Source organism: Stomoxys calcitrans, chromosome 1 (assembly GCF_963082655.1).
Source record: "Stomoxys calcitrans chromosome 1, idStoCalc2.1, whole genome shotgun sequence".
NCBI lineage: Eukaryota > Metazoa > Arthropoda > Insecta > Diptera > Muscidae > Stomoxys > Stomoxys calcitrans.
This window is the reverse complement of record NC_081552.1, coordinates 143411334-143423367: the sequence shown is the minus strand read 5'-3', so window position 1 is coordinate 143423367 and position 12034 is coordinate 143411334. Positions and strand designations below refer to the sequence as shown.

General features: G+C 36.5%; 1 protein-coding gene and 1 long non-coding RNA gene across 5 annotated transcripts in view; one reads left to right on the top strand and one right to left on the bottom strand.

Moving 5' to 3' along the window:
* LOC106088838 (peptidoglycan-recognition protein LC) overlaps nucleotides 1-12034 on the bottom strand; it is a 116711-nt gene that overhangs the window by 14186 nt on the left and 90491 nt on the right. For 2 of the 4 annotated variants that reach the window (XM_013254530.2, XM_013254533.2), the window contains exons 4-5: nucleotides 7130-7314; nucleotides 6369-7066 (exon numbers count right to left, since the gene is read on the bottom strand). The exons of the other annotated variants lie outside the window; for them this stretch is intronic. In XM_013254530.2, coding sequence (XP_013109984.2) covers nucleotides 6680-7066; nucleotides 7130-7314 — 572 coding nt within the window. In that variant the 3' untranslated portion in view covers nucleotides 6369-6679. Of the gene's footprint in view, nucleotides 1-6368; nucleotides 7067-7129; nucleotides 7315-12034 lie in introns of those variants that run through there. 4 annotated transcript variants of the gene reach the window in all.
* LOC106087785 (uncharacterized) overlaps nucleotides 1-12034 on the top strand; it is a 95850-nt gene that overhangs the window by 82656 nt on the left and 1160 nt on the right. The gene's annotated exons all lie outside the window — the stretch shown is intronic.

Genomic DNA, 12034 nt, shown 5'->3' with positions numbered 1-12034 from the left:
ACTAACTTGACTAACAGTTTAACAATATAAATGCCTTTATCTGAATCCCATATGATCTTTATTGGTCTACGAATTTATGTTTGAATGTAAGGTGTACTCCATTCTTGAAATACTTCATTTCAGCCCGCTATTCTCATGATATCTGATTTAGGGGTGTTTTCGGGGGTGAATTGGTCCCCCAGACAATTGGCCCCGAAAAAATATCAGCATCGTGCTCTTCTGTCAAAAACCATTTATTTAAAGCCCATATTGCGATTGGCTTAAGAAGAGTTTACAGGATGAGGCGTCCCCCAAGCACATGGCCCCAAAATAGGTTATCAAATTCGTTTTCTAATTTAAAATACCTTTCATTTGAGCCACATATTGGCATGGTCGAACAATTTTTTCCCTTTGGGAGTGTTTTGGGAAAGGGGTGATGCCCTAAATACATGGTCCTACATTTGGATATTAAATTCGTATTCTACTCCCAAATACCTTTATTTGCGCACCGTATTGCGATGGTCAGTAAAAAATTGCTGTTTGTGGGGTATTTTGGGAAAGGGGTAGACCCCCAGAAAACTGGTCCCGGAAATGGGTATCAATTCTTGCTCTACCCCCCAATACCTTTCATTTAAGCTCCACATTGACATGGTCGGTAAATATGGCCATACTGCCATTGGCCTCAAAATTGGATATCAAATTCGCTTTCTAATCTCATTTAAACTCCTTATTGCGAATGTCAGCAAATATGTCCGGTTGGGGTATTGGCCCTAAAAACTATGAATATTTAGTTCCACTCTCTTTAAGACCCAAATTGTTTTGGTGAGCAAATACATTCTATTTGCGGGTTGTTATGGTGGTGGGACGTCCCCTAGACAGTTGGCCACTTATGTTGATATCAGATGCGTGGTCTACCCCCACATACCTTTAATTTCAGCCCCATATTTCCATAGTCGTCAAACATGACCGTCAAATATTGATATCAAATTCGTGCTTTACTCGCAAATACCTTTCATTTGAGCCCCATATTGCGATGGTCGCAAATTTGTCCCCTTTGGGCCTTTGTGGGATGTTTTTGGCGAGAGGCGGCCCCCAAATACTTGGTCCCATATTTGAATATCAGATTCGTAATCAACATTCAAATACCTTTTATTTAAGCCCCATATTCCCATGGCCAGTAAATAAGTCCAGTTTGGGGGGTGTTTTGGGAAAGGGGTCGACCCCCAGAAACGTGGTCCCACATTTGCATGTCAGATTCGTATTCTACTCGCAAATACCTTTCATTTGAGTCCCATATTGCCATGTACGGTAAAAATGTCCGATTTAGGTTTGTTTCGGGGCTTGGGGTGGTCCCCCTAGCGCTTGGTCCGACAATTGGATATCAGATATGTTTTCTTTCCTAAATACCTTTCATTTGAGTCCCATATTGTCCTGATTGGTCTAAATATATGTTTGGTAGGTTTTAGGTTTTTTATTTTTAGGGTACTATATGAGAGCACACAAAATTTCGCTTAAATCGCACCACCCATCTCCGAGATCTGGCGTTTCTGAAAATTAGGGTAAGGGTGAGGGTCTGCCCCCTCTTCAGATATCAAAAAATGCAGTACCCTATTTTCACAACGGGGTCATTATGCACCATCTGTGAAAATTTCAAGAAAATCGGTTCAGCCGTTTCTGAGTCTATAAGGAACCCACAAACATACAAACAAACACAAGTTGGTTTTTATATATAAGATATCAGTTTATTGCTTGCTATAGCAGCCATCAGGGAGGCAGCAATGATTTTATTTTGGGGGCCCACCTCACATTTCTTCAAAATCGAAAATTGCCAAAATTCTTGTTACTGTAAAATTTGGTGAAGATAACTCAATTTTTTTTCAATTGTGGTAGCTATGGGGTTCAGGAACAGACACATCGGCGGTGATATTTGGTCATAAAGTCAGAGATGAATTTTACACTGATTGCCCACACAGTGCAAATATCTTGCGGAAGACGTATTAATGGATTCGAACGCTACACAAGGGCAACGGCTCTTGCTGCTGCTCCGTGTGCCCAGGTTCGCATTAACGACGAAAAAGGCCCAAAAATAGAGCAGCCTTAAAAAAATTCTAACTCGAGTTAGGAAAGAGGTGACGTAATGAAATTTTCATTGGCGTAAAGTAGACAAGAAATCAGTTACAACAATTTTTCCCGTCATGTTTTGGGGGAAATTGACTTGTCAAAAGTCGGCAATTGTTTATATCCCAAAATTCAAACGAAAAATTTTCGCAATTTTCTTAGGAGTGAGATTTTTGGAATCCGTTTTAATGCCTTGTTGCATTTGATGGCTTCTATAAAAAAATGAATTGAGGGCAATAATCCTATTTTTTTGACAGCAACTTCTATTCTATGCCAAAATCATTAAATCCAGCTTTCTTCGCTAAATGGTCATAAATATTAAGAAAATGATTTTTTTTTTTTTTGTAGGAGATTGGGAAATTAAAATATTTTTTTTTTCAAAAATTTTTGAAATTCAAAGTACTTGAAAAAAGTTGCTTCGTCAATATAAATTCTCTAAATTATGAATGTACTAGCATATGCCCGGTCGTTTTGCTGTTCACCCAATATTAAGGTATAACTGTATCGCAATTTTAATAGCTTTAGCCTTATCCGTAAGGAAAGAATATTTTGAAAGTTTTATTGCCTAAATGTACGAATTAAAAAAAAAACTCCAGTCGGCCAATAAATACTGTCAAGTACTATTTTTTACGTTTTAGATAAATGTACAAATCTCAAAACAATCTTATGGTCATACGTTGCATAGTACCAAGATGTAGGTGTATTCCTAATTTTACAGATGTAACTCAGTCGGTAAATAAAGTACCAATTGTATGTTTTAGTACCAAAATAAACGAATACCCAAAAAAAACTTCTAGACGTAACTGTATTCCAAATTTCAGAACTGTAGCTCAATCCGAAAAGAAGGTACCATATTGTACGTTTTTGTACCAAAATGTGCGAATATCAACAACATCACTAAATAGTACCAATTACAGCACTTAAGTACTTTTTATTCCACTGCTCGTACGATTTCAACATTTCATATTTGGTACAACTTGTCGTATATTTGTCAAGGCATCTATCATTTTTAACAATTTTTTTTAATTTTACCCTTCTCCGTTCACTGTAAAAGTACTTTTCGGTACCAAAATGTATGACTTGTTAAAAAATCACATATTTCTTAGTAGAATAGACTTATTAAATTTCAGGGATCTAGTTCAAACCGAAAAGACAGTATTAAATGGTACCAAATACGGTACTAAACGTACGTTTCTTCCGTTAATTATTTTTCATATTTTTCTATCTACCCCTTTACTTCGCAGCAACAATCATTTAAGCAAAATTTCAAAGTTCTAGCTTTACTCGTTCGCCCTATGCCAAGATCTCCTATCTCGTACCTTTTTTTTAGTAAATTTTGTCCAAAAAGTACCAATCGGCAACCCAATTTATGTTGCCATAGTGTACTTAACTTCCAAAATTCAAAGCTCTAGCTCAATTAACAAACAAGGTACCAAAAAGTACCAATTGCTATAATAAACGTACCATTATTCCTACTTCCGGTACTATTTTGGGAAATATTTGTCGACACCTCTTTAATTAGAGCCGAAATCTTGATTCTAGCCCCATCCTTAACGTGCGAAGGTCACAAAACCCCGTCTTATCTCGCGGCTACGATCCAAGACCCATATTCGAGCCAAATTTCAGGACTCTAGCTTAAGCCGTTTGGGCTGGAAGTTGTTAAGTCAATCACGCGTCTCTTTTACATATAGAGATGCAAATTCATCAAAATGGGACAACGGAATCGAGGGTCAATCGTAGTGGGTTGAAATTTTGCCTTTAAAAATATTTATTGAAATTTCGCTGAAAATTAGTCCTCGAAAAAAAAAATCATTAAAAAAAAAATAAAATTTTATATTTAGAAAAAAATTTTAAAGAACTTTTGTCTTAAAAAAAAATTTCGAGTGGGGTCCGGCCCGTGCTGAAGTTTTGTCATAAGAGAATATTACGCTGAAATTTTGTCTCTTGAAAAATATCACTAAAATTTTTTAGAAAAAATTTCATTAAAATTGTGTTTTTACTAACAATTTCATTACAATTTTGTCCTTAAGAAAAATAATTTTAAGGCTGCCCTGGCCTCAGCAAAATATTATCTTTGTAGAATATTATAAATATAAACTTTTGTCATGACAAGTGAAATGGTGTTCGGCCGGGCCGAACTTTGAATACCCACCATCTCAGGTATATATGTAAACCAACTTTCGTCAAAATCCGGTGAAAAATGCATTCCTTGTGCCCCATAGCAGCTACATCGAAATATGTTCCGATATGGACCAAAGTTAATAAGTACAAGTCATTGTTCAACTGTGTATAACAAAATATTGATATTTTTAGTAGCCATATCTAAAAATAAACTGATCTGAATCATATACGACACGGATGTCGAAAAGCCTAACATAAGTCTCTGTGACAAGTTTCAGCGAAATCGGATTACAAATGTGCCTTTTATGTGGCCAAGACTTTAATTCGAGATATCGGTCTATATGTCAGCTATATCCAAATCTAGACCGTTTTGGGCCAAGTTGCAGAAAAATGTCGAAGAGCCCAACTCAACTCACTGTCCCAAATTTCGGCGAAATCGGACAATAAATGTAACTTTTATGGGCCCAAAACCTTAAATCGAGAGCCAAAAACCTTAAATCTAGAGATCGGTCTATATGGCAGCTATATTCAAATTTTTATCGATCTGTGCCATATTGCAGAAGTATTTCAAGGGGCTTAACTTAACTCACTGTCTCAAATTTCGGCGACATTGGACAATAAATGCGCCTTTTATGGACCCAAAGCCTTAAATCGAGAGATCGGGCTATATCCAAATCTGGACCGATCTTCGGCAAATCGAGGAAGGATGTTGAAGGGTCTAACACAACTCACTGTCCCAAATTTTTATGACCCTAAAACCCTAAATCGGCGGATCGGTCTATATGGAGGCTTTATCAAGATATAGTCCGATATAGCCCATCTTCGAACTTAACCAGCTTATGGACAAAAAAAAGAATCTGTGCAAAGTTTCAGCTCAATATCTCTATTTTTGGAGACTGTAGCGTGATATCAAAAGACAGACGGACAGACGGACGGACATGTCTAGATCGTCTTAGATTTTTACGCTGATCAAGAATATGTATACTTTATAGGGTCGGAAATGGATATTTCGATGTGTTGCAAACGGAATGACAACATGAATATACCCCCATCCTTCGGTGGTGGGTATAATAAAAAATTTTAATAAAAATTTTGTTTAGAATAAATTTAATTTAAATTTTTTCTTTAGACAAAATCTTGAGCCTGAAATTTTGCACGAAATCTTTTGTTTTGATTTCCAACTATTATGACAGGTATGGATTAAATCGGTTCATAACCTACTATAGCTCCCATATAAACCGATCTGCTGATTATACTTCTTTAGTCTATAAAGGGGCCAATTTGGCTGAAATTTTGTGCAACAACTTCTCCTATGGCCTTCAATCTGAATGCCAAATATGGTCTGAAAAGGTCTATAACCTGATATAGTTCCCATATAAACCGATTACCCGATGCGCCCTATGGGGCGCAATTCTTATCCGATTTGGCTGAAATTTTGCACATTGACATGCACTATGGTCTCCAACATCCACACCATGTATGTTCTGAATCATACCATAATCTGATATGGCTCCAATAGCATGGCAATTTTTATCCATTATCCTTTGTTTGTCTATAAAGAAATATCGGGCAATGAACTCGACAAATGCGATCCATGGTGGAGGGCATATAAGATTCGGCCCGGCCGAAATAAGCTCGCTTTAACTTGTTTTCATTCTGTCCCACTTAATTGACGAAGACTCATGAAGACACACTGGCAGAATTTGAAGTTTTATGATTAAATATACCAATTAATTTTATTAAAACTTTGGCGAGCTCGACTTCTTTTGTTCATAAAACTAATTAATTTTTTTGTTGGTTGAATATAAAAAAATATTTTGATACTTATCCTACATATTATTCGCAAAGAAATGTAATTGAGATTATAAATCGAATAGTGGCATGTGGGTGAGATGTTCTATGTGGTAGTACCCATTTTGCCAACAACTGACTCAACAGAAGAGTTTGTCCATAACATTCATTATATGTGAAATATTTTCTCGATCGATCGATCGATCGATCTTCAGACCTATGTCAACAAATTGTGTCTTCAATTCAATGCTACAAATTGTTGAGCATTAATTGTCTCGTTTTTTCTTGGAGTTTTTTTTTTCTGTAGTACACAGAAAAAATTAATTAAATGCCGTATTCGTAAAGACCGAACTAATGTATTAAGAATCGGACATAAATACGAAATCAGGTTTTATTGTTTAAAATGGAAAATAATTGTTTACATATTATGATAGTATAATGTGACTAATAATAACCATAAAAATAATATGACCAATAATAATCTTAATTGTATTGAGATGCACTGAAGCTTTTCTCAAACTTTTAGCCAATCAAATGCTAGAAGCTTTCTCAATAAATCACATGCATTTAGTGTTGGCTTGAAAGATTGTGCCTGAATCTTCAGTCTGTATGTTAGTGCAGGTTTTACATACACACATGACTAAATGGTAATCGATAGAAAATTCCAGATTTATATAACAGTTTCTAGGGTCCAGTGGTCCCACTTTCGAATTGCATTGTACAAAAACTTTCCGGGACTTCTGGTGGCACTTAATTGAAGGGCGCCATTTACGATGTAGTTGGACACCAATTTCTCGAGGCGAACGCCTTCCTCTAACAATTGGAGGCAGGCAGTTAGTTGAGCTTCGGTGGCCTTGTCTGAGTCAAAATTTCCTATGAATGCAATGCCAACACTATCATAGTTGTAGCCTCTTACAACTGCGCCTACATCATCCCACCCACGTCCAACATAGACACGACCATCGCCTCCAATAAGAAAGTTGTATCCGACATCGTACCATTTATAGGAATCCATGTGATAGTTCTGAATTTCTCGCACTCGATCGCTGCATATATCCTGCAAAATAAGGTGAAAAGGTAAGATGGCTAAAATCAAATTTTGTGCAGACACTATACATACTAGGGAGTCACATGTATTCGAAGCTGTGTGGGCAATTACCACTCGATGAAGCGGTAGCTCTTGTCGATCCATTTTACCACCTTGTGGACGACCCCTCCAAATGTCCCGCTCTATAAGACACAACTTTCCTTTGACACAGACCTCATCTTCAAATGTATCATCAATTACATCGCCAGAGATTAAATCTACAATATAATGACATAAATATACTCGTTGGACAATAAATAGCATAACGCTCCCTTAACTTAGTAGTTTTCACTTATTTGCTAGGAGCAAAGCCTACAAAAATGATCGAAATGTGTTATACTACCTTTCATTGCACACTAAATGATAGGGTTTGAGCAAAACCACGAAAAACTCCAGCCCGTTTCACTGCATTTAAGGCTCCTTGAATGACGTTCCTCTGATGTTTGGTAACATAACCGCCTTGTTATACTCTAGTAAACATTACGTAAATGTGAGAGAACATGACGGTTGTATTGTTTTGGCTTATCAGTACACATGCAAATGATTGGAGGCCACCGTAGCGCAGAGGTTAGCATGTCCGCCTATGACGCTGAACGCCTGGTGGTTTTCCCTCCTTATGCTGGCAACATTTTTGAGGTACTATGTATGATGCCATGTAAAACTTCTCTCCAAAGAGGTGTCGCACTGCGGCACGCCGTTCGGACTCGGCTATAAAAAGGAGGCCTCTTATCATTGAACATAAACTGGAATCGGACTGCACTCATTGCTATGTGAGAGTTTGCCCCTGTTCCTTAGTGGAATGTTCATGGGCAAAATATGCATTTTTGCAATTGATTACCGAAGGACTGCCGAACTGCTAAACGGTACATAAAATGCAGCAAAAACAATATTCTTCGTTCTTCGTTATTTAGTATTAGATGACTAAGTCTGAACGGATTTCAAATCTGTGCATTTGTATTTAGAAAACTATTTATTATATTCGATCATGTCTATGTGCATTTGCTTAATAATATGGACTAATCTCAAAATAGATTTAAACCGAAGCGAAAATCGGATGATACATTTGTTTAAATAAGGGAGCCGTACTTAACTCTGGATTGATTTCTTTCAATTCTAATATGCCTCTTTGTGGGCCTTCAATTTGTGTGCCACCATTGCAAACTAAAACACGATCATCTATCTGGCTTTTGAAAAAAAAAAAAAAAAAATGAAAAAAGTTTCTACATTGGCCTTTTAGAATTCACGGCCAGGTTTTCATCTTTCTTACAGTTAACATGCACGCAAAAAAATAAAACGTTTGTACTTTTTTCACCATAAACAAATCTGTTTTATTGGGGAAGTACTATTTATACCCAACACCAGGTACTATAACTTTGTACATTTGGAGAAGAGCTATGCCGATCGGCTTAGAATCACTTTCTGATTCGATTTAGCCATGTCCGTCTGTATGCCCATGTATTCTTGTGATCAAGGTACAAGTCGCATTTGTTGTCCGATTGACGAACGCTAGTGATGTAGATGTAGCACTCGTTTATATCATTCATCTGATAAGGTCTATTAAAGCTGCAGTAGCCACATTTTAAAACAGATCTTTTCAACATTTTACATGAGATGTTTTATTTGACGTCCCAATTCGTGTTCAAAATTTCATGCAAATGGGTGCAGAATCAGATGTAGCACTCATATACATATTTTTTATTTTGTATCTTAGCAACACTAAACTATTTGGCCAACAATTCGCATTGCACTTGTAACAATATGTCCAAGTACAAAACTCCCCAGCCAATGACCAATTAGAGCAGAAATACTGAAAACGTCCTATGATGATAGCAACAACATTGCGGTTAGAAAAGAAAAACCATCTACGTAGAAAAAGGTACCTCAATCAAAAGCTAAAGGTTATGATTAAAGCGAAAGTCAACATAAGAGAGCCAAAAAGTAGAAATCAGGATTCATCAGAACTGAAATAATTTGAAATGTCCAATCGAATGGTTTGAATGGGAGAAAACTCTCATATCAATCGGTAACAAATTCCAACATCGAGCAATACGCACAACGAAAGATTTTTCGTGCGACGAACAAGATATCCTAGCAATTACAATTTGGGTATTTCTAAACGAACGAGAATCATCCAAAGGTGATTCTCAAAGGAAACGCCAAGAAACTCTCTGATGAATTCTGTTATATGTTCACGCCTGCGAACATTAAATACAAATCTAACAATGTTATTCATAATAGGCCTTAACTTCCGAATGTTGCCCACCGCAGTACCAGACACAACCTTCAGACCATATCTAATAGTAGGCATCAACATAGCATAAGCCATTCGTTTCCTCACTCATAGAGGCTTATATATATTTGTAGAAATTACCTAAGCAAGACATAATACACTCTACTATGTACATGGTCAATATGAGCTCTAAAATTTAGGTTCTTATCAAGTACTAACCCCAGGCACTTGAGCTCATCAACAAGGCTAACCTCATTATTTTCCAACAATGAAAATCAATCATTTGATTTCCAAACAACAAGGCTTTAGTCTTTAACGGGTTCATTTTGAAGGCATTATCTCCCATCCATTGACTAAACAACGACTAATTCCAATCTCCAAAGCTTCATGCTTAAAAAAGCAGAACATCGTCTGCATATAAAACAAGTAAAAGCGAGCTAAATTCGGCCGGGCCGAATCTTATATACCCTCCACCACCGATTCAGACCATAATCAACACGTATGTTGATGGTCATGAGGTGATCCGTCGTACAAAATTACAGGCAAATCGGATAATAATTGCGACCTCTAGAGGCTCAAGAAGTCAAGAACCCAGATCGGTTTATATGGCAGCTATATCAGGTTATGAACCGATTTGAACTTTATTTGGCACAGTTGTTAGATATCATAAGAAAACACTTCGTGCAAAATTTCATTCCAGTCGGATTAGAATTGCGCCCTCTAGAGGCTCAAGAAGTCAAGCCCCAAGATCGGTTTATGTGACAGCTATATCAAAACATGGACCGATATGGCCCTTTTACAATCCCAGCCGACCTACACTAATAAAAAGTATTTGTGCAAAATTTCAAGCGGCTAGCTTTACTTTTTCGAAAGTTGGCGTGCTTTCGACAGACAGACGGACGGACGGACATGGCTAGATCGACATAAAATGTCACGACGATCAAGAATATATATACTTTATGGGATCTAAGACGAATATTTCGAGTAGTTACAAACAGAATGACGAAATTAGTATACCCCCATCCAATGGTGGAGAGTATAAAAATTCAGCATAGATCTAAGCATTCAGGCAAATCATTCATATATAAAAGAAATAGCTGAGGCCTCAAGACCGGACCGGAGGCAAGTGGGAGTATAGATGCTATTCAAGCCAACACATTGAGATCTATCACATAAAAAGGATAAAATAAGTCGGCATGCAGACCTACAAAAATTGAATTTCAAGCTAAGTTTCTCTCTTAAAATTTTAAAACAAATAGAATTAAAGGCTTTAGTTAAACCAAAATACAAATTATATGCAAATTGTTATTCATTCTTATGGAATCCGTATATATTTCGTCCGATATGGCCTTTAAAAGCAGTAGAAGCCACAATTTAGAACCGAAACCGAACCGAACCGAAATTTTACATGGATGTCTTATTTGACGTCCCAATACACAGAAAAAAATTGCAAAATGTCCAATTAATAATTTAATTGAAAATGAAATCATTTTTAATTAAAAAATTGATTGATTCAATCACTTTTTTAATCGAATGTGAATTTTATTCAATTATAGTCGTAATTGAAATTTTTGCCATTTTCAATTAAAATTTTAATTGATTCAATCATCAAATCTTAAACATTTTCCAAATATGGTGCTTAAGTAAATCAAATAAAAGGCTATTTTGTCCCCTACCAAATTAAAGCAAGGAGATTTCAAAGGCCACATGTCACACATTTCGACAAATCTATAGCAATGCCCTGGCAGCCGGTTCTATGTGCCGGATTTACCCAATGGTGTCCTTCATCGACCAAGGGCTACTGCCTCAGTGCAGAACATATGCCAACCACAAATTATACGAAAATTTCAATAATTTTTTATTTGGATCAACTAAAAAATTAATTGCAAATTTTTAACATTTTAATTATGTTTTAATTGAATATGCAAATTTTGTCAACTACTTTTCTAAAACGGTGATTGATATTATCACTTTCGTGATTGATGCAGTTTCAATTTAAACATTAATTGGATTAATTAATTTCGTGATTGAAACCGATATTTAGTTTCTTCTGTGTACGTGTGCAAAATTTCATCCAAATCGGTGTAGATTTAGATATAGCTCCCATCTTTTAGTCGACTAAAAGCATTCTCATTTTTGTCTGTATCTCTCTACCAAATTTTTGTACATTTGGGCACAATGATATCGGTATCATTCGGTATTAATTTCTTTTACCCTAAAATGATATATGAAACACGTTATTCGGATTTTCAACTAGTTTTTATACCCACCTCCATAGGATGGGGGTATACTTATCTAGTCATTCCGTTTGTAACACTTCGAAATATTCGTCTAAGACCCCTTAAAGTATATATATATTCTTGATCGTCACTGGTCATTTTGAATCGATCTAGCCATGACGGTCCGTCCGTCTGTTGAAATCATGATATAGTTCGAACGTGTAAACCTAGATGCTTGAAATTTTGCCGAGAAACATTAGCATCGATGTAGGTCGTTGGGGATTGCAAGTGGGCCATATCGGTTCAGATTTAGATATAGCTCCCATATAAACCGATCTCCCGATTTGAATTCTTGAGCCCTTGGAAGCCGCAATTTTTGTTCGATTTGGCTGAAATTTTCCCTGTAGTGTTTCGTTATGACTTCCAATATATGTGCCAAGTACGGCAAAAACAGTCTATAACTTGATATAGCTCCCATGTAAACCGGTC